The sequence below is a fragment of the Amphiura filiformis genome, unplaced genomic scaffold (assembly GCF_039555335.1).
Source record: "Amphiura filiformis unplaced genomic scaffold, Afil_fr2py scaffold_79, whole genome shotgun sequence".
Lineage (NCBI taxonomy): Eukaryota > Metazoa > Echinodermata > Ophiuroidea > Amphilepidida > Amphiuridae > Amphiura > Amphiura filiformis.
Genome location: NW_027305543.1, coordinates 170,719 through 194,240, shown reverse-complemented (window position 1 = coordinate 194,240; position 23,522 = coordinate 170,719). Strand labels below are relative to the sequence as shown.

The 23,522-nt window shown below is 36.9% G+C and overlaps 1 protein-coding gene across 1 annotated transcript; it reads left to right on the top strand.

Moving 5' to 3' along the window:
* Window positions 1-11,288: 11,288 nt before the first annotated feature.
* LOC140144775 (glutathione S-transferase 3, mitochondrial-like) lies at window positions 11,289-21,317 on the top strand. The gene is made up of 6 exons (XM_072166577.1): window positions 11,289-11,428; window positions 14,417-14,547; window positions 17,245-17,309; window positions 19,448-19,505; window positions 19,907-19,979; window positions 21,188-21,317. The coding sequence occupies exons 2-6, from the start codon at window positions 14,422-14,424 to the stop codon at window positions 21,286-21,288; spliced, it is 423 nt and encodes a 140-aa protein (XP_072022678.1). The 5' UTR covers window positions 11,289-11,428; window positions 14,417-14,421; the 3' UTR covers window positions 21,289-21,317.
* The last annotated feature ends 2,205 nt before the right edge of the window (window positions 21,318-23,522 follow it).

Here is a 23,522-nt window from a genome sequence, read left to right as displayed (position 1 = left end):
CCCCCCACTGGCTACGCTTACTGGCAACGTAGCAAATTTACAAAAAGTAAGTACCAGTTTTAGATTTATTTCCAAGCGCTGTAGCTAATTCTTTGATGTGCTGTGTAACAATTAGATTGTAAATAAATCTATACATAGTTTTTTATATCATTTGTTCAGCTTTATTTTTTTATTGTTGTCTAAGTTTGACATTCTTTGTCCTTAAAATGGATAACACAAATACATTTTTGAGGTCAAGCTTTCTGTGGGCAGTGAAAATGGGCGATATACCAGTTGAAATCCATACACCCCTTATGGAAGGCATGGCCATAATCTCCTACACTGAGGGTGAAAATTTTCAAATGTAGTCACTCATTCAGTTAACTCCATTTGAAATTCACACTCCCTGCAGGATAGGATAGGATAGGATAGGATAGGATAGGAAGCTTTATTTCACCACGGAGGCCCAAATCAACAAAGTTGTTCTTCCTTGGGGCCGTGGACATAACATAACATACAAAATATAAACAAAGTACAAATAAAATTTACATCATCATAAAATTGATAGATTTAAACAACAGTTAAAAATATACACTTTTAGCATTATTTTTGAAAATATGTAAGGTCATGGATTTTTGAATAGTTTCATCTAAATTGTTCCAGATGATTCCACCTCTATATGATAAACTACGTTTCTTATAATCTGTCCTCGGTTGAGGGATCTTAACATTAAATTTACTCTGGCGAAAGTTGTAATGATTCTCTGGAATTGAAAATATGTGAGTTAAGTACGGAGGTGACAAGTTATTCAAAATCTTATATGTTAAAACAGAACAATTGTACTGCTGCCTATTTGAAACTGGTTTCCAACCAAGTTGATCAAGAACTATATTACTAGATGTGTCCCATTTAGCATTACAAATTATCGTGCAGCCCTGTTTTGGATAATTTGTAGACGTTTTGCTACAGAAATACTACAATTTCCCCAAACAATGTTACAATATTCTAGATGAGGCAGAACAATTGAATTATAAACCATCTTCAAAATATCTTCAATGAGGAAATTAGATCTACATTTTTTAGCATGAACATTCCTTTGAGAGCTTTTTTACGCACAGTATCAATTTGTTGGTTCCAAGACAAAGTATCATCAATAATAACACCAAGGTGTTTGCTCTCTTGCACCCTCTTAATATTAACACCATTTATATGAACATGGACATCTGCATTATTAATATCTTCTCTTACTGAATGTAACCTTTGTCTTGAGCCTATTAACATGAATTCTGTTTTGTCAGTGTTTAGACTAAGTTTATTACTTTGAAGCCATTTGTTGATGGTGTTAAGATCATTATTTATACTGCTAAAAATATCATTAATTTCATTAGAAGAATAATATATTACAGTATCATCGGCATACATACTTACTTTTACAATGTGTTACATAATTAGGAAGATCATTGATATAAATTAGAAAGGCAAGAGGGCCATCAATTGATCCTTGTGGCATGCCACATACTATTTCACATTGATCAGAGAGTACACCATCTACAGAAGTACATTGGGTGCGACCAGTAAGATAGCTTTCAAACCATTTAATACAATAATTACTTAAGCCATATATTTTCAGTTTTTTAAGAAAAATTTCATGATTTACTGTATCAAATGCTTTTTTTAAATCTAACATACAAAGTCCTACCATATTACCTTTGTCAATTTCATCATACCAGTCTTCAGTTATGTTAACAAGAGCAGAACAGGTTGAATGAGATGGTCTGAACCCAGACTGGTTGATATTAATTAATCCATTAGTATTTAAATAGTTGTACAGTTGGTCAAACACTGCCCTTTCAGCTATTTTTGAAATTACAACAAGTATGGAAATGGGCCTATAGTTACTGGGATCACTAGGGTCACCAGCCTTAAAAACAGGAATGACTTTAGCTCTTTTCCAGCATGTTGGAAATTTACTTGTTGTGAAGGAGTGATTGATTAAATGAGTTATAATTGGTGTAATGATAGGTGCTGCCAATTTGAGCAGCTTTGAAGGAATATTGTCTAAACCAGTTGCTTTGTTATCAGATAATTTACAAAGTTGATTAAAAACATAGTCATAAGTAACAGGAATAAAATCAAAAGTAGGTCCTTCAAAATTTTGGCTGTTTTCATGGTTATAGTTACAAAAATCATTATCACTAATATTATCTGCAAGTTGAGGACCAATTTTAGAAAAGAAATTATTTAGTTCATTAGCCTTTTCTTTTGGCTCTGTAAGCGAACCTTTTTCAGTCTTAATAAAAGAAATTTTTGTACCTTTACTTTTTGAAGGAATGACATGTTTCAAATGTTCCCAAGTCTTTTTGATATTATTTTTGTGTTCATTAAGACCTTGATTTAGGAATTTTCTCTTGTTATCTTTGATCATTTTGTTAGTTTCATTCCTAGCCTTGCGGTAGGTTTCCCAACAAGTGTGATTATTTCCTGATTTGATTGCAATAACTTTAAGTTTATCTCGTTTGCGCATTGCACTTAAAACATCATCATTTAACCAAGGGGCAGTTTTCTTTCGTGTTCTACGCTTCTTATAAGGTGCATGCCTGTCAATTATACGAAGAAGTATTTTCTCAAATAACTCAGCACCTTTGTCAACATCACTGCTATTTAAAACAACCTTCCAATCAGTATTTGCTAAATCATTCAAAAATATCTGTTCATTGAATTTTTTATAATTACGAGACTTTTTAAACTTGTGATTTTGCTTCTGTGCATGGTTATCATCTTTGCTATCAGTATTACTAGCTTTAGTCTTACCCCAAATTGATGCATAAGTGAGTGAGTGGTCACTAATTCCAGTATGAATAACACCTGATTTGCTTATCTTGTTAATATCAGAACAATATATTACATCAAGTAAAGTTTTACTATTTTTAGTTATTCTTGTTGGTTCAGATATAACTTGTTTAAGGTTGAAATTATCACAAATTTCTTTAAGTTTAATTGTATAACAGTGGGGTGTGGTTGTCAAGAGATCACAATTAAGATCACCCATAAGAATATAATCCTTTCCTTCAGATTCAATGACCTGTAAAAGATTTTGAAAATGAACAAATAAATCAATAGAGGAACCAGGTACTCTATACCATAATACAACAATGATTGGCTTCCTCTTCAATGGCATTATTTCTATTGTTAAGAGCTCAAGTTTATCTGTATTTAGATCATCTCTAATTTTATGGTTACATGCTTGATTTACATAAAAGGCTACACCTCCACGTCTATTGACATTTAAGAATTTTCTATCCTTTCTGTACAGGAAGTAATTATCAATATTTACATTGTTATCACTTATAATATCAGACAGAAATGTTTCAGTAAGTCCCAATACATCAATGGGATTATCGTTTAAAATGTTGTTAAGTTCATCAAAATTGTCAACTAAACTACAGATATTTAGTTGTGCAATAATTGTACCATTTGAATGCAAAACACTATAAGGATTATTAATCTCATGATTTACCAAATTTGTACATGTATCTTCTGGTATTTGATTGTCAATAACATTAACATGACTACTTTTATCGTCATTTAATGAAGTTAAATTTACAGCACCATCATGATTATTCTCTACATTATCATTTCCGAAATGAGCATTACTTCTTACAATTTTAGTTTCATTTACACTATCTTCATCATCAAAGTCATTAACATTGTTTGCACCATTGACTTGAACATCTTGAGAATAATTTTCATTAACAATTTTCATAACAGAAGTACATGTACCAACTAAAACATCATTATTTACACTATTTACATTATCATTCATAATTTCTTCATCTTTACATGTATCATTCATATCATTTACACTTTTTGCATCTATCGCATCAATTTCATGTGGATGAACAAATTCATTATTGGTAACAGAGTCTAAGTCTTTGGGAAGTGAGGGCTCCAACAAGGAAAAACAGTTGTAATAGCCGTGCGTAGGTTGATTACAAGTCTACTTAAGCCCTTGTAATTCAGATGAACGTCATCCCAATATAGTTCCTGTAAGATATCTCCTGTCTGTGTTACAAAAGATGTGGCATTGTCTACAAATGAGACATTGGGGTTGTTCATTGAGTTCCTGGCAAACATACTGTTGAGTTCATAGGCAACGCGATTTGGCATATTCTTATGCAAGGGGCATAGTCTTGGCAAAACACCCGAGATGATCACATGAGCTGTGGGGAATTTCACCATAGTCGCGTTGATCAGTTCTGTTGCATCTTTGTGGCATTCATCAGGGGTTTGTCGCGTAGTGTTATTTGTCCAAGCTTGGAGAATGACAATTGCAGGTGAAGTTTCTTTGGAGTCTGCAACTAGCTTCTCTACATCCTTTATACGGGCACCGCCTTTGTGATAAACTTTTGTGTTCTTACCTCTGTAGAAACGCTGTTCAACAATTCTTGCACATATAGAATTGCTGAAGATTACAATGTCAGCTTTGGAGTCTTCTTTGGTTGGGGGCTTACTAAGTTGCTGATCCATTTGTGGCTTAGGAGTACTAGTGGGTTTGGGGGATTGCGACGAGGTTTACGTGTAGATGTCTGTTGTTTAGGTGGTGTCATCAGGGACATGTTAGGTGCACTTGGGACTGCTGGCGCTGGTTCCAAATTTGTCAGTTCATCCGTAAGAAGATTGAATGGATTCGGTGACGTTGATATGGCAGAATCAGGCTGGGGGGCAGACACATGTTTTGGGGGTGATGATGTAGCAACTGGTATTTCAAAGTTCAAACATGTTTCTTGCTTGATCAGGCTGGAGAGCTTAGCTTCCAGGACACAATTGCGATCACTCAGTTCTCGATATGCTGATGTAAGGTGGGCAAAGTTACTGCGTACCTCTTGGAATTGGGCCAGCTGTATCTTGTAATCTTCAACTTTTGATGTCAAAGATGATATCACATCCTTCAGCTTAGGGGTCTCATCTAGTTGAACAGGAGTTTGTGTTGCTCTATCACAAACTGAGGGGCTAATTTGGCAGCCAGCATGTTGAACTGTACTAGGTTGATAGTAGGGGCTGTAGACTGGTGGTGTGGTGCAATTGGTGTTGATGTGCATGTAGGTGCTGGTTGATCTTCAAAAGAAACAGAAAGTTCATGGTCATCATCATGTGGACTGATTTTCTGTTCAATAATGTCCAGAGTAGAACCAATCCAGGATTCATGAAAACATCCTTGAACATGAAGTAACTTGGAGGAGCTGTAACATGTTATGGTGACAACAGCTGGGGTTCCATTTTCATGTTCCATGTTGCATTTGTAGATCAGTCCATGTCTACCCTTGTTCACTGGGCATCCATATAAATTTGTAAGTTCATCTGTCACTAGATGGAATTTCTGTGGGTTCACATACACCGTTGTTGATTGAGAGTTTTCTTTAATTTTCCATAGTGAAGAGCCAAAACTTCTTCATTGTTAAATCCAGTGAAGGAAGATCTCTCCATTAAGCTAGTGCTCATTCTTGACCAAACATGACTCATAGCTCCCATTGTATTGTTCAATATTTCCATTGTTATCTATTGATGTTGCACAGCAGGAAGTTCAAGTGGCAGGAAGATGCTTGATGATAAAACTACACAGTCAATATACTGAGATATAACAGCAATATTTGGTTCTATTTTCATTAATATTTCAGTAAATATGCAGATTTATTGTAGACAAAGCACATCAGAATAATCCTGGTGTAAAACCCTTGAAGATGATATAAAATTTAGTATTGAAATATGCATGGAAGATTAAGGTCATGCCTGATAGGCAGTGTATGGATTTCAACTGGAATAGCCCAATGGATGCGATATGTTTTATTTTTTTTAATTTTGACCTACTTCACACTAATTAATGTGCAGTCAGGCGATCAAATATGGACTATATCCTGCCTGGCATAGTACTTGCAAGTTAGTGTGTACATAATAATGCATCAACTGCGCATGGAAAACTTAATCTTGATGTTATGTTGAGTGAGATCAAAATTTGTAGAAAAATTTATCATTTATCTAATAATTCCTTATAGGGGCACAATTATTCCTTGCAGGGGCACAAATTAAAGCCATAATGTACGAGCTTACCGTAAAACCCCGTCTACAAGGATATACCTAAGAAACGCCCTCAATGAAATTGGTTGTTTTTTGTATTTGGAGTTTGAGCAAATATATACTGGCACTGGGTGGCTATGCATTCCATCTAAGTATGGTGTAACACCAATCAATTGTATTGACATAATAACGACTGTTTCGTATATCAGGATCGTATGGCTCAATTGATAGAGCGTCAGACTTTGGAACTGAAGACATGCTGAAGAGAGCATGGTCCGGGCACCGGTTCCGTCTTTTCATTCTCGTTTAATTTTAACTTTTGACATGTTCTTTTTATCTTTCTTCAAATCTACCTTTTTTTTTTTATTGTTTTTTTTATAGTTTTTTTTTTTTTTTTATAGTTTTTTGGTTTTATAGAAACAAGTAAAGCATTTATTCTAAATAATAGCGAAACCCACGGTTAGACGATGTGTTGTAACTACTTGTCTGTCCTCGTCTTTGCAATAAAAACCTATGTTGCACCTTTGTGCCATCCCAATTCTTGAGGAATGGTAGGTAGGGTGCGTTTTTGGCTTAAGCACGATTTTGTTTCTACTTGAAATGAAATCAAAATAAATATTGTTCTGTTGCCACAATTGCAGTTTTTTTTTTAAAAAAAAATAGATGAGGAATAATAATTATTCCATATTTGAATCTATTGTCCCATCAAGAATAGAGTGTCTTCAAAAACTTCAATCAATTCATCTGACAAAGGAAACTATTCTGGTCATTCAATTTTGTTTCGCTTGCACCTGTTATATCACAGGCGTTGGTAGAGAAGGCACACTTCTCTTGTCTTCACCGAAGTAGTGATGTAAACACTAACATGATTAATTACCATAGCTAGCAATGGATATACACTATTTTTTGTTCCACTTGAACCCGATACTCATAGGCTATTCGCTGTCGATGTGACGTAATTAATCGGATTAACTACCATAGCAATTGATGAATACAATTTCGAATATATAGCCCTGCACTTCATCGTTCACGTGGCACCTATGCATTGAACCATAGTTGTCAAAGAAATGCTAATCACTCGCCATGTAAGATTAGTATTATGAAAAGAGTGGTATTCAATCTATGTTTGGTGACATACGCGGGTGATTAGTGCAATCTGCTTGATGGTAGTTATTGCGATTATTACGTCACTTCGACAGCGAATTGTAGTATAGACGAATCCAACAAGCCAAGTGATGGTCAGAATTTATTCGGCCATTATACGCTGGTGAAGTTACGTAATTAATCGGATTAATTACCATAGCAATAGGTGAAAACAATTTTGAACATATCGCGCTGCGCTACAAGCAGGTTACACTCATCACCTGTACTGTGTATGTCTGCAATCATAGATTGAATACATGTAAATACTGGTCTTTTCAAAGATACTAATCTTACAGGTGCAGCATGATATGGTTCAATGAAGAGGTACCGCCTGAACGTATCAGTGTATAACGCGGTATATTCAAAAATTGTTTTCACCTATTGCTATGGTAGTTAATCCGATTATTACGTAACTTCGCCAGCGTATTGAATAAAACAGGAGGATGTGAGTTCATACATAGACCATTTAAGGGCAATGTCGGGGATTATAGGTCACAATCGATGTGGAGAGATGAGAGGTCCGACCAACAGCCATAGCGAATGGTTCATTTTCAACTAATTCCAGCGGACGGTCTGTGGCTAGTAAGGAATCGTCTTTGACCACACGCGCAGATCTGTCTCGTCAGGAAGATATTTAATATCCCGAATTTATAATAGGCCTATGCCTACCAGTTCCATCGTATAACCGATCTGCTAGAGAATATTTGTTACCATGTTTAATAAATTCGTATTTATCGTATAATAAAATGTAGCCAAATGTATATTATGTGTCACACGGTTTTCTGCTGAACCACTAACAGGCTATGTTACCACATCTATGACAATGACAAAGGTGAATTTTGATGATTTTTACGATCGTCCGGATGAGCAAATCACTGAATGGGTCTTTAGTTCCTCATCTCCTTATCCTGCCAATATTATATGAATCAAAGAAAAATAAAGAAAAAATAAAATTAAACAAGAAAAAAAGACAAAGAAAAGAAACAATAAAAGAAAAACAATAGAATAAATTAAACTAAATATGAAAAAAAAATGATCACGAAAGGAGTCTTTAGAAAATGCAAGAAAATATAAATGAAAAGTTTGAACAATATTTTGTTTATAAAATTTTGTGTGACCGTGATGAGGCTCGAACTCACCATCTTCCGATCTAAAGAACCAAAGTCTTATGCCTTGCCAAGTGAGCTATGCTCGTGAGATGCGAAATAAAGATAAAATAATACATTGTATACCTGCTTGTGTCGGTAAATGATTTGCTCAAATTCCATAAAGATATAATATTGTGGAGGGCGCTAGCGTGAAATATGCTATCATCACAGTCGCTACTATTCCTTGTAGACGGGTTTCTACGGTATAATATGAAATTGGTTCATTTTTTCAAACCTGATTTTTTGGCATATTTGTAATGTTTACACAAGTTTGACATAATGTCGTAATGCAAAGAATTATGTCATTATGTCCTCCTATAGAACTACATGTTAATCAGCCAAAATAGCCAGTAGGGTTTCTTTCACTTTACCTTGTTATTTCAGCTCAAAATGGACAGAAACCCTTCCCGATAATTATTACTAGCATTATTTCAGCATTTTGAGTTTATAATAACAATTTCAAAATTTGAAGGAAATCGTACATTAAGGCTTTAAACATGCTCTTAATTTTCGAGAGCTGCAACATTTGTGCATGTTTGGTACCTTGTAGGCTTCAACAGGTCAATGTGCATGTTGTGCAGGGGGTTTAAAATTAAAATTGCTCCAATTTTCATAAAAATTTAGGTAAATTGTTCCTCAAGTTCAAGGCATTCAGGAAAAGAATAGTCTACAATGCAAAGTTCAGAGAGATAGGCACTCTATCCTGTAAAAAATGCAGGTTCAACTCCTTTGGCTTTTTTTTTTTTTTTTTTGAACCCAAATTATCTCTTAATTTAGCAAATTTGGGAAAAAATGGATTGTTGCTCAATTTTTTCAAAATTGTCAACCCAGTGACCCCCTTTTCAAGAATTTGTACCCGACCCTTTTTTCATTTGTTTATACCCAGGGACCCCTCTTTTTTAAACAACATTTGTAGGTGACAAACCCCTACAGTAGCATAGCTATAGGAGGGCAAATAGGGCACATGCCCTGGGTGTTGTCTTTGGAGGTGCTGCCTCGACCAATTAGCCACCCCTAGATTGATTCTGTACCCCCAGCTGAAAGTCAAAATTTTTGCATTTCAACAGAAATTGTTATGAAAGACTGAAATGCTCAACTTGATTATAACCAAATTAGTGGTATTTGTGCAAACAGATATTCAGCCTTCTGAACAAATTCATCAGGATCGTTCATAAATCACTGGTTAGCAAAATGTTCTCAGTACAGATCCAAATAAGTAAAATTAGGTACTCACTAGAAATATTTCGATTCCTATCAGGAATCTTGTGAATCTTGCAACACCACCATGAACAAGGACGAGGGGGCGTACAGACTTGATCGAATCTACGATCAAATCATCAATCGGCAAGCAACCCATGTGACGTCATCAAGATCAGTCACAAAGATTGCCGATAACAACTAGAAACACCACCACTCACCAAACCAGAGTGAACAAGATTCCTGATAGGAATCGAAATATTTCTAGTGAGTACCTAATTTTACTTATTTGGATCTGTACTGAGAACATTTGCTAACCAGAGATATTCAGCCTTTTGCAAGTAATTATTTCAGAAATGGGCGGGGCAACATTCTGTTTCTATGCCTCAGTGAGCCACAGCTCATACAATATAGCCACTGTACTGTATACCAGTGCCATATCCAGGGGGCTGCAAATGGGGGTGATAAGGGGCAAGCCAACTTTCAAAAGGGGCAAGGCTACCTTTGAGATGGGCAATTTGTCCTCCCCCTTAGTACGCCACAGCCCCTACGTCCCAAGCAGTAGTGATGCAGTGTCATGTCATGTGTACGAAGGCAGTTTGTTGCAGTGGTGCCGTAGTGTGGGTCATCATATGGGGGGGGCACCGTCCATGATTGGGGGGCACCAGGTCTGATTGGGAGGCACAAGCCATTTTTTGGCAATTTTCCTATGAGATTTTCTAAATTTTGAAATTGATTGGAGGCATGTGCCCCTATGATGCTATGCCACTGGTTTGTTGGAACGCTCACAGCTCACAGAACCATGAAAATTAAGGCATTGACATCACTATACATGATCTTGAGGTAAACCACACTTAAGTGGCCCTCCCCCGCCCTCAGATTATTACAGGCTACATAAGATAGGTTCAAATATTATGGTAGGCCTACTATAAATTTTATCTGACAAAATGGACATGCATCGTGTCATTCTGGCAGATGGTGGTCTTAGAACAATAAGGCCAAAAAAAAAAATCTTTGCTTGCTCTCCACTGACCGACCCAAAATTGGCCAAAATCAGGGTTGGCCCTTTTCAATTTTTTTTTTTAGATTTTAGTTTATAATTTTGATGGTTTTTTTGTTACTTTTTCTGTGTGTAAATTTTATTTCAAAGCTAAAGTTGGCCAACAACATTTTGTTAAGAAGAAAATCATTACCGTAAACTCATATAACATTTCATTATTTATTATAACTGTGTCCTAGATCCATGTTTTCCCCCCCTTTTTGATGTGCCAAGAAACCTTTTCCCCCCTTTTGATGTGCCAAAAATCTCCCCCCCCCTTACACAGCAAGATTTTTGGGAATTTAAAAGCTATTGTCTTATATCATAGGCCTATGCGAGCGCAGCGCCTGTTCCTAACGTTTTCCTACACCTTTTTTAGGGCGTAATATAGAAACGGTGCCCAAACTATCTGTGCCATAATTCGCTTGCCCCCCCCCCTTCGACCTGCCAAAAAAGCTTGACCCCCCTTTTCGACGGCCAAGAAAATGCTTGCCCCCTTTGACCTGCCAAAAATCTTTGCCCCCCCTATATTTCACCACCGGGGTACACATAATTATTGCACCACCCCTTATGTAGCCAGAAGTTTCCAGTGGTATAAAATCTCAACTTTTTGTGGGGGGATGAGGCTAGGGATCACGAAATGCCCTTTTAAAACAGCCGATCCGTGTTAAAGGAAGTTCTTGTTTCCATCCATCCAGGGGCGTGTATGAATGCAGTCAGCTGTTTCAGGTCAGAGACCAGAGTGCAGTTGCAACCAGTCAAGTGCTGTTACCGGTGTTCATTTCGTCACTTTCTTGCTTTGCAGAGGCTGATCAAGATTTTATAGTACTCATACCCAACTCTCAAATTGGTAAGCTTGATTAAATGAGAGGGGCATAATCGAATTTTAATCTGGGAGATATGACAAACTCCCCAACTCGATCACTCACTGAGATGCACAGACTGAGATGGGTGTCGAATTCCACAGACATGACAGACATGATCATGGGCCACTGAGCATGCATGTGGCATTGAATGAATGACTTTGCATTTTAATGCATTTGAATGACTTTGCATTTTGCACTTGAAAGTGCTGAATTTCGGGCCTGAATGTCATCTACGCGGCGGTAGACGGCAGCCAGTGGCCGCGTCGTTGATGAACACGCTTGTTGAGGCTCGTTTATTTACTATAGTTCACGTCATGATCACTCATGCGCTGCATGACTATTTATTTATAAAGCAATTGATGTTGCGCGTCATACTGCAACATGGTGCGGTGCGGTGCGTTTCAGAGATATTTTTTGCCGCAACTCAATGCAACTCGCTGCTTTTCCAAGTTTCATGGTAAAAATGTATAACTTTTATTGCGATACCGCAATGCAGTATCTTGCAGCACCGGCCCGCAAAGCAATTGGGGCGTAGTATGAACGAACCATTAGGCTAAGAGTGCAGTGCAGTAAAAAACATGTTCCATGTTCAGTTTTTCGAAAAAAGAAGGAAGAGGGTTTTTGAATTTTGACATTCTCACTCAACATACATGTATAATTGAAGACAGAGATAAAAATACTAGTTTGCGTCTGACGTCACTGTCAATCAAATTCCCTACGATCCTTGATTGGTATCTGGTACCGATCGGAGAAAAGGAATGGCAGAAAATGGTGGAAAATTATGTACTTTTACAAGGCAAAAAGCAACCTAGGCATTGTTGACATGGTGCCTTCGGCAAAGGAAGTTTCCTACTACAGGGTGTCCCAAAAAAAAGAGGCCCACATTGCGCCCTCTTTTCTCCTATTTCTGAAAAGTTGATCAAATATATTTTGGTATGTAAAGAAACCTTCAATCGTTAGCTTTAATAAACCAAAACAATTATTTCAATCGGCTCATAACTTTTGAAGATATATGTCCTTTTAAAGAAATGTATCCGTTTTTCACTCTGTCCACGGAGGAGGTTTGGCTACTTCAAAGATTGGAAAGTGCATATACCATGCATGAATATAAAACATTCCTCGATGATAACTTTATAAAATAACAACTTTATTTAAGGGAATGGGCTTTACTGGTGGGCTTATGGGTTATGGATTTTGTTAAGTGTCATTAATTTGGGCGAAATTGATGTGGGATGGGACTTCTTTTGCTATACTTGCAATTACTTATGTTTTTCTTGTTTCTTGCTTTCTTTTTATTGACAACATAAGTCATTTCTCTTTTTTGGAATAAAAGGTAGCCCTGAAAAGGGCTGTTTAGTTTGTCTTTGGTTCTTTTGAAGTGAGTTTACTGTGCTGCTCTGCCCTCTACCTGGTTGCCTCCATGACGAATACAGGTTTCAGCCCTAGTTCTCATTGCATTAATTGCGTTGCGTACCATCCTTAAGGCCTTGTGCGCCGGATACTTGCAAATGCAGCAGTAATATGGGGTTGCGAAGATGTTTGAAGCTAGCTGGTCATCCTCGCTTATAGTGAAAGCATTCCCAAGACTAATGCTATTATCTATCCATGTCATTAACCGTGTGTTTCGCTTTTAAAAATCTTGATGTAGCCAAACCTCATCCGTGGACAGAGTGAAAAGCGGGTACATTTATTACAGAGGGCATATCTTCAAAAATTGTGAGTCGATTGAAAGAATTGTTTTGGTTTATTAAAGCTAACGATTTAGGGTTTCTTTACATACCAAAATATATTTGATCAACGTTTCAGAAATAGGAGAAAAAGAGGGCGCAATGTGGGGCCTCTTTTTTTTGGGACACCCTGTATAACTAAAGACATAACTTTCGAGACAACACTTGTAAATAAACCGTGCTCGAATTTGATTGACAGATGACGTCAGACACAAACTAGTCTTTTTATCTCTTGCAGTAACTGCGGCCAGAGTGAAAAATTTTCATGGTGTGTCTATGTGAGATCCTGAATTTTCTAATTTTAAAGTGTTTTGGACTTTATATTGTTGTTTATATGAACAAGTATTACTTGTTGGAAGAGGAATTAAACAAAAATAATGCATGCGCGCTGATGTAGTTTTACAATCGTGTAAAAATCTGAATTTAGGGGGAAAATGAGGGGGCACTCAACATTAGAAGTGATGGGTATGTGCCTACAGCCGTCACGAAGTAGGGCCTATCGGTACAAAACATTGTTTTAAAAAAAGGGGGTCATTGGGTATAAACAAAATGGAAAAGGGGGTCAATAGGTGTAATATTTTGAAAAAGGGGTCAGCGGGTAGAAAATTTTGAAAAAATGGAGCAAAATTGTATTTCTTGTTCCCAAATTTGTGGCATTTTGATGATACAAATTTAGAAAAAAAGGGGGTCACTGGGTAGCTGCACCTAAAAAGGGGGCATTGGGTAGCCGTACATAAAAAAAGGGGGTCACCGACTTCAAAAAAGGGGGCCTATTGACTGGCACATACCGTCACTTCCAAAGTTGAGTGCCCCCCTCTGTGGGAGTTGAGATATTGGATTAAAAGTTTCCTCTATTTGAACTTGACTGGTTCCAAACAGCAAAGGTTCAAACCCTGCTATTTTAATATCTTAATATTTTACAAAATATTAATTGATAAAAATCCTACATTCGGTTATAAGCACATTAAATAGTGCTATGACTTGCTCTATCTGGTAGCATAATTATCCTTTATTAAAAAAGTAATCAATGTTGAATTTCCATTTTTCATTTGCAGACAAGATGGCAGTTTTGTCGGTTCTACCAAAGGAATATGGATGCGTTATTTTCACTGGTTTATCGAGCTGTGTAATGCTGGGATACCTGACCATTAAAGTTAAAAATGCCAGGAAAGAGTACGGAGTTGAGGTACATACTGTATGAACATGTTTACTTAATGTTTAATTTACTTTTTTCAAATTTTACAGACAAGATGGCAGTTTTGTCGGTTCTACCAAAGGAATATGGTTGTGTTATTTTCACTGGTGTAACAAGCTGGGTAATGCTTGCATACTTGGGATTTAAAGTCAGCAGAGCCAGGAAAGAGTACGGTGTTGAGGTATTACACTATCATAGCTTGCTCATATCATGCCTCAACATTTCATCAGGAATTGGCTACTCTAAAGTTTGTTCGGTTTATATAAGGCGAAAAAAAAAAAATAACAGTTGGGGGCAATGCTTACGCTAGTTGTGCGTTGCGTAATGCGTGACTGGCGCAAGCCACGCTTATGTGAATTTACGCCAGCATGAGTTGGGACTGTATTGGTGCGCGCAGTAACAAAAGCCAAATAATTTCCACCTTATATAAGGCGAACAAACTTTAGAAAAATTTGGCACACTCCTCATGGAAGACATGACCCACACAGGGGGTGTATGGATTTCAAATGGATTTGCCAATGCAAGAAGGTGGTTATATCCATGCAGTTTCAATGCTGTACCACATTATTTCACTAAGAAACCTGCACAGAGGGTGTAGATAACGCCCTTGTAGCAGAAACGGACACTAGTTGCTAGCTCCATTTCCATAATTATTTGATTTCAAAATGCACTCAATGTGAATTAAACCCCTTTTAGAAGGATAGATCTTCAAAAATTGCTTCCAAAGATGTTCAAGCCATTATCACATCATAGATCATATCAAATAGCCCTAGGCGCACTACTAGGTCTCTTTTACAGGTTTTTTTAGTTATAAAAATAAAATCAAGACAAAGTGGGTGAAAACTTATAGCTTTACTTATAGCTTTACTTGTTTTTCTGAAAAACATTAACACATGTATAGCTTTTTAGATTAGAGAGGCAAACCTTTTTGTTTGATCTTATCGCATGTCATTCATATTCACTACACTATTGGGCTATTCCAGTTGAAATCCATACACCCCATTTTGAAAACATCTTAATCTTCTACAATGAGGGGGTATAGATTTTGAAATGGAGTCACCCACTCAGGTAACCCCATTTGAATTTCACGCTTCCTATTTGGGAGATTAAGGACATGTCTTCCATATAAGATGTGTATGGATATCAACTAGAATAGTCCATTTCATGTCACAATATTCAGCATCATACCATTTTATGCCTTTGTACCTTCAATGGCAAGTTATCCATAATAATACAAACAAACTGTATAAGGCTGGACAAAGTGCAATGTGTTTCCAGCAGCGTTCAATTTACCTGGCATAGCAGAGCAAAATGCTCCCCATTTTGGACAACCTACACTAATTTCATCTTTTATTAAAGCATTTTTTTTAAACAATGTAAACATATATGCTAATATCATAAGAACATACGTACCTAAATAAATGTTTTCCCTAAAATTGCTGTGCAAATTTTTCAAAGTAAACCGAACCCTGGTTCCTGTACCGGTAACATGATAGTCCTCGCTGGAACACTCTACACTTAGTATGCTATGCTATGGTGCCAGCTTGTGGTGATAACAAAATTTCATGAACATACGCGATGTGTTTACAGATATTGACCTTTAAATATGCGGACACAAATTATTGGCTGTAATACAGGTTATTGAAAAAGTATAATGATTGACCATGCCATGTCTTGTGACGTAACATAAGTACGCTTTACAATCACCACATTATGTGACGTATTATGTGATCCAACGATTTAGGCATACACTGGCCACTATATTTGGACATCACATGATTGCGCATTTAATATGTGATTGGTTGCTAGCAGTATTTCCTTAATCAGTTATTCATTTTTTAGAGGGATAATGGAAGAAGAAAAAGTAAAATTTTTGTTTTGTTTTCAAATTTAAAAAGAAGAAAATGTGACGCAGATGATATTAAAAAAGGGAAAAGTGATGGTTATGAATGAGGTTAATGGTTTTGCATCAATTATTTTTTGGGTATTATGCGCCTCTCGGTTCCAAACCACAATGTTTAGATAATGTCACAATACCCTCAAAATGACTGATGTGCAGTCATTAAAAGAAGGGGCACTATGTGTTCCACAGCCTCATCTTAGCATTATTAATGCACCCTTGAGTGACTTTAGAGAAACGCAGGATTTGAGCCTATTTTTGTAGTCATCATATGATGTATATATATACAAGTCTGTGCAGTATTCAGATCAAGACATAATATGCTAAATCTGAGGCTACTACGCTTGATACTACGGTTTATTCTGCACAGTACATGTATAAGACGGCCTACTACGGGCTGTGTGCATTGTAATGTACAAAAAGTAGCCTGGGTTCGGAAGAGTAACCTTAGATCATGCACTGTCTAGATCAAGATCTCTGCATGTACTTCATTGAGAATAATTATAAGGGGTTGTGCGATAATAATGAGCCAGGGGGATTTTAATATGGCATGCCACAAATCACTTGACCCCCCTCCTCTCGGCCTGCCAAAAATCACTTCCACCCTCCCCGGCCTGGCAAATTTTTTGGTTCCCAATTTGCAAATGGTCTAGATATATGATGCGAGTGTAGCGAGCAATAAATTTTGTACATTTAATTATTTCTGTAGTTATTTCCTAAGCCTTTTAAGAGCGTATTATTTAAAAGGTGCCATGTAAATGTGTGCCAAAAATTGCTTTCCCCCTCTCTTGGCCTGCCAAAAATTGCTTGCCTCCCCTCTCGGCTTGCCAAAAAATCTTTGCCCCCCCCCAATTTTACCCTCCCCCGGGCTCATACTTATTGCACAGCCCCTAGTATAAGCAATGTCATCTTTACCCTTAAGATCAGCAAGTTTCACATATTTGTTAAGATGATCACCATCTTTTCTTTTCTTTGCAGTACCCAGCCATGTACAGTGATGAACATAATGTATTCAACTGTGTACAGAGATCCCATCAGAATACGTAAGTGTCATAGGCTTCAAACGAAGTCCAAGTCCAAGTTTTGAAATCTACATATGAAGTCCCAAGTTTTGAGATATTTCCTCAAAATATCAAGAACTATCTCAAGAACCACTGAACCAATACTAGGCTTGTTTCCTTGTTTTAATGTATTTTTGGTGCTGATTCCAAATATGGTGATGAAAACGTACAATTCTGACATTTTTGAATTTTACAAAAAAATTTGGAAACTTCTCATACAGAGTGTTAGAGGGGTTGCAAAAGAGCAAACAGGAAAATAATTACATCACTTTTACATTAAAACCCCCTGAGCACTACCTGCCAATCTAACATTGCCTCTGATTGGTCAATTACATGATATTTTCATTTTAATCACCAATCAGAATGGAGTTTTGCAAATAATTCATTGCGTGGTGAAATTGAATACCTGAGTGGAAGAAGGGCCCAACTCCATCAAAACTGTTTTTGAGATATTAAGAAAAACTTAATATTTGGAAAAGTTTTATAGACAGAATGTTTTCATCTTCAGGGAACCTTCAATACATGAACATACAATATTACATACATTCGAAATTATATATGATGTTTCCATGGCAACGGTACAGGTCTTAATACAAGTTGGAGTTGGGCCCTTCTTCCACTAATATACAAGGTACAAGATACAAGATACAGTTCCGTAAGCAGATGTGTTATAAATAGCTACAGAAATTTGATAATTATCCATTAATTGCACGAGAAGAAGCATGTAATATGCTAGCAAGAAAGTTTATTGTAGTGAAAAGCAGATTTCCATGGATGAACAAAATTCATCTTTCACCCAATATTTGTGGAAGAAGGGCCCAACTCCATGGAGTTGGGCCTTTCTTCCATGAAAACCATGATTAAGTGTATGTGGAAGACTATTTGGAGAGTGGATTTTGGCTCATCTTTCGAACACATGGAAGAACAGTCTGCTGGCAATAAAATGCTGAGTCTAACTCATTTTTGTAAACAATTGGAGTTGGGCCCTTCTTCCACTCAGGTATTCAATTATTCTAACAATGTTGCTGATTGGTCCAATTGATAATGAAAACTTCTTTTTGTCCAATCGGCAGGTAGTTCTCACGGGGTTAATTGTTTTAAATACATTGCAGGTGATGAGTTGGTCAAAGATGTTGTTTGGTGAAAAGGAAAAGGCACTCAGAACAAGGATGAGGGGGCCTATTCACTCAACAACATCTTTGACCAACTCATCACACCCTCAATGGTTTGGTTCCTGTTGCCTATAAAAAAGCAGTCAGATATGATGATTTGCCAGTCTGATGAAACCACTACACAGTGTCAACACCCTGTATTATAATATTTTTTTCCATACAGCTCAATACTCCGTTGAAATCAATATTCTATTATTGACACAGATAAAGAAAGTTTACATATGCATTGTGTTATAGGACGTGCACCTGGAACTTAACTAAATGGGCTAAACGCGTTCCTTTATACCTATAAAGTATAATTGTCATTCTCAAAATTAAATATATATCAATTTTTACATTGGATTTCAAATTTTTTACATTAAAAATGCAGTAAAAGATATCCACAGCAAGCTGCAAGGCCCGCTAATTAGTGGACTGCTTTTCGAGTGAGTGTACTGGAAACAAAACTCAGTGGTTGTACCTGAAAACAGATTTTTTCTTGTAATAGAAACATCATATGGAGTACTAGAGCATGCACAAATCGTAATATGTGTAGAATATGGAAACGCTGTGGTATCTCATATGATAGTCATGGTATGCTTAGCCTAAGTCGCTTGGCCTATCTCGAACAAAATCGCGATGCGTAGCTGTTAAAAACGAGAGGATTAAGCTGTACTATCACGGCAATTTTAACTCAAAGATATAGGGATGATGACGATGTGCACTAGGTGTAGTTGTGAAACATTACTAAAAATGTGAGTAGTCAACATCATCATTGGAATTATTTACAATGAACCATGTGAAGTGTTTCAAGTACTTCTTTCCAAGATTGAGATATGCCTGATATTTGTCGCTAGACTCAAAAAGACAGTTTTGCTGTGATATGGACGTGAAATGTCATAGGTGACAACAAGCACCCACAAATACAACATAACTACTGTCACTTTATTTGCTCTTTTAATCTTACAGACTGGAATACTACCCATCGTTTTTGTTTTTTCTGATGGTATCAGGGCTGAGACATCCTGTAAGTTATAACCTGTCATCAGTTGTAAGCCAAATTTAACGTAACTTTAATAATCGAAGACAGAATTAAAGACTAGTTTGCGTCTGACGTCATCTATCAATTAAACTCGGGCACAGTTTGTTTAGGAGTGAGGTGATGATTGAGTTTCTGTCCTGTGCATGTAACAGTTGATGTAGTGTGTGTGCTGGCTTCATACACACTCTTATGCCGTATGAGCTGTAAATACGTTTTAAAACAGATAAATAGATAAAATTAATAGCCAGGATATGGTAATTTTGAGGTGTGTTGTCTACCTACTCGGCCAAAATTCATGAAAATTTACAAAACATCTCTGTAATACAGCGTCCTGGCTCCATAAAAAAATCTATTATATTTATTATTTTGTTTTTCTCTTTACATAGAGGGCAGCGTCATCTCTGGGTTGCGTTTGGGTGCTAAGCCGATTTGTCTATGCACATGGATACTCCACTGGTGGTAAGAAATTAGGCTATTCCAGCTGAAATATATTATTATGGCCTTAATCTACCACACCAGGGGGGGGGTATTTCTATTACCAGCAGCATTGTTTCATACTCATTGCCGAATGTATAGAGTGTGCACAGCCTACACACAGAAGTGAGTTTATGATATGGCTAATTGTCAAGAATTATCTGCACCTTCTTTAAGGAACAAATTATGTAGTGCTCATGGTGTGACCCCCGACCTTGACTAATTAGCAGAGCAAAATGTCACTGAAATATCAAAAGCGTTATTCTTATTAAGAACCACTGAGTCAATACTAGGCTTGTTTGTACTCGGTCTAAAGCAATAATGTGTGATTTGTGTCAAGAATAGATTCCTATTTAAATGTTTGTTTTCACTGAGTGATCACATCCCCTTTTAATTTCGAGCCAAACAAATGAGGTATAACAAAGAAAATTGCGATTTCATTCCAGCGCCTACAATGTGTGTACTATCATGCGCGTATTTTGGGGGCGCCAGCCCCCCGGAGTCTAAATAGGGGGCGGCAAAAACGAAGGGGCGGCGGAAGAAGAAAGGGCGTCAAAAACAGGGGCGGCAAAACGAATTTGCAAAGAAAACTTCACTTTTTCAAATGATTGTGAAAAAATTTGGGTCAACCTTTTCGGGCTGTTAAGGAAGGGGCGGCAAAATTGTTTCTTCTTCAGCCCCCCCCGGGGTTGGGGCGACCACGGTACGCCACTGGCTATGCTCGCTGATCGTACATGTAATACTGTGCTGCACAGAGCATCGCGCTCGATGTGTGTACACAAAAGCTGACATGACATCCACAGGACATGTACAAGCAAGCACTCGATCGGTGAACTCAGAATAAAAGCGGGTCTCCCCGGTTTTAATATAAAAAGTTATATTTTACTATTAAAGTACATCAGGCTTGGTCGAAGTAGAAATCCGAAGTAGAAATCCGAAGTAGAAATTATATCTTTAATGCATTTTTCATGCTGATGCCAAATATGGTCATGCAAATTTACATTCCTGAAATATTGAATTTTTAAAAACAAAATTTGAAACTTGTCGTCACCCACGTGGGGGAGTTAACCAAGGTGGAAATAGCATGATGTGATGGTAATGGACCATCCTTCTTGAGGCATGTGTTCATAAATTGTTGTGTCAACTATCAAGTGTTTTTATCATATCAAAATATTATCTTTTGGTTGTTACAGATCCGAAGAAACGCAACAGAGGAGCATTTGGTGTTCCAGCCATCCTTGGCTTGATGGGTTTGACCGCATACACAGCTTTGGCCCAACTTGAAGTGGTTTAAATCAATAAAAAAACAAAACAAAAAACCCACACATACAAGCATTATGTTAAAACCATAGACTGAAAAATATACAAACCATTCACCAACAGTATTCCCTGTGCTTTGTATGCTAATAATTATCACCTATTCATATGGGCCGATTGCTTGGACGCCTGTATCAAACAAATAACATAATATGTTTGTGTCTATGGAGCTGCATTAGGTTTATTGGTGCCTATGCATGTTTGCGGGAAATCTAGAGGGTACAGAGTACAGGCACAGGAGTAGTGAGTGTTTTTGTGCATGTGCTTCATGGAACGATTCACCCTCATTTACAGATAACGGTGGACTTTGCCTGTTGGGGAATGGTCTACATATTTTTTTGTCTATGGTTAAAACTGCTCACTATAAACAACATGATTAGATCAAGCTGTCATTTGTAAATGATCTATAACTATTTTAACAAGTTGTTGAAAATTAGGATTTACCCCTCACGAGACTTGACTAAAGAATAGCATCACCCATCTATTTCTATCATTTATTCTTAAACACTTGAGAACATTCCTGCAATCTTATTGGTTCTTACCCGGGTGATATGACACGATATGACACGGGCCAGCGGGTGTGCATCAACGCGATACGCGTACTCCCTATTTGAACCAATCAGAGGCGCGTAGCAACAACGGGACTGGTCGATTTTAAGCCCTAGGTAATTCCTTGCAAAATGTAAGTTTAATATGATTTAAAATTTGTAATACTTATATGATATTTTTGAATTGAAGTAAAGAAGAATGAGAATAAAGGTTTTGTTTTTAGCAGCTGTCGTACATCTGTCGTCTCATATAACACGGGCGACATCATTATTTTTAGCGTAAAAATAATGATGTCGCCCGTGTTATATGAGATGATAGATGCACGACAGCAGCTAAAAACAATACCTTTATTCTCTAAATAGAAAATGACTTTGCATCGGTTATTTTTCTGGTATTGTGAAAATTATATACATTTTGTCTTTGGAACAGAGGAATATTCCGAGGTCCAAGCAACATGTTCAGATTTTTCACAAACCCAAAATTAACTGATGCAAAGTTATTACCATCAGCTTTGAGAAGATTGTTTGGGTCATTAATAAAAAGGAGTATTTTATCAGCCAGCCTTGTTTTTTCATGAACTTCATCCATGGTGTTGTCTTTTTTAAAGACATATCTTGTTTTAGTTACCTAACCTGAAACTACTGTACCTCTTGCAAGAGTATCATTCATATTGTGTGGTGAGTGAAAAAATCAATAGTTGATGTAATCTAAGCAGTGGCGGACCATGATTTTCAAAAAAATCCCAAAAACAAAATTTCGTGAAAACACACACACTCCCACGCACACAAAAGAAAAAATTACAAACACAAAATTACTAAGGTTAGAACCAGAGAAATACTGCTACATTTTTAGCAGTAGCAGTATTTCTCTGGTTCCAACCTTGAATAACAAGTAATTTTGTGTCCATGACTTTTTTTTCAAACGCAATTGCGCCTAAAAAGCGCAATTGCAGGCGCAAAAAACGCGATCGCGTTTTCCTCCAGTGCTTAATGTAATCCAAACTTACCATTTTAGTTTTTGTACAAAACAAACAAGTTGTAGTAAGGCGACCAAATTTTTTTTTAAAAGCCCTGTTGTACAGGCCTGACTGACCCAGAATTGATGTTTTGGAGATTTTTCCTCTTTTTTAATTAATTTTGGCTGAGAGGGTTTAGAAAATATGATTGCAAAAAATCTTTTTTTCCGATTTGTCAGATTTTGGTGAAATTGTAGGGTAATGTTAGGTTTTTTGATCGCCTGAACTAAATTATACAAAAGAATGGTGAATCATGTTATTGATGTTATCAAATGTCGTCTGTTGTCATATCTACATCGGAGCAATATTTCAAGGCTATTGCCTGGAAAGATTTGATCATGTCTCACCTCCTTTTTCAACCAAATCAATGGTAATAACTCCCACAAATTGCCTCAACAAAACTCACTTCCTGGGAACTAAAATACCACACAGGGTCATTTTTATGTAACTCATTGACCCATTTGTGTTACATATTGCCTCTAGCTATAATGACAGCCAGGTGATCTGGTCAACTCATTGACAGATACCAACCTTAGCAGGGAATTCAATGTTTGATCAATTCTCTCCAGGTAGTGAAACATAATGGATTTTGTGCCTTTTAGTGAGTGATTATTATTATTCAATTACCAAATTATAGAAATTAGTAC

Bases quoted from the DNA above. Each gene is read 5' to 3' on its own strand.
- LOC140144775 (XM_072166577.1), top strand. From the start codon at position 14,422: ATGGCAGTTTTGTCGGTTCTACCAAAGGAATATGGTTGTGTTATTTTC. The intron at 19,506-19,906 runs GTAAGTTATAAC...CTCTTTACATAG, and splicing joins TATCAGGGCTGAGACATCCT to AGGGCAGCGTCATCTCTGGG. The intron at 19,980-21,187 runs GTAAGAAATTAG...TGGTTGTTACAG, and splicing joins ACATGGATACTCCACTGGTG to ATCCGAAGAAACGCAACAGA.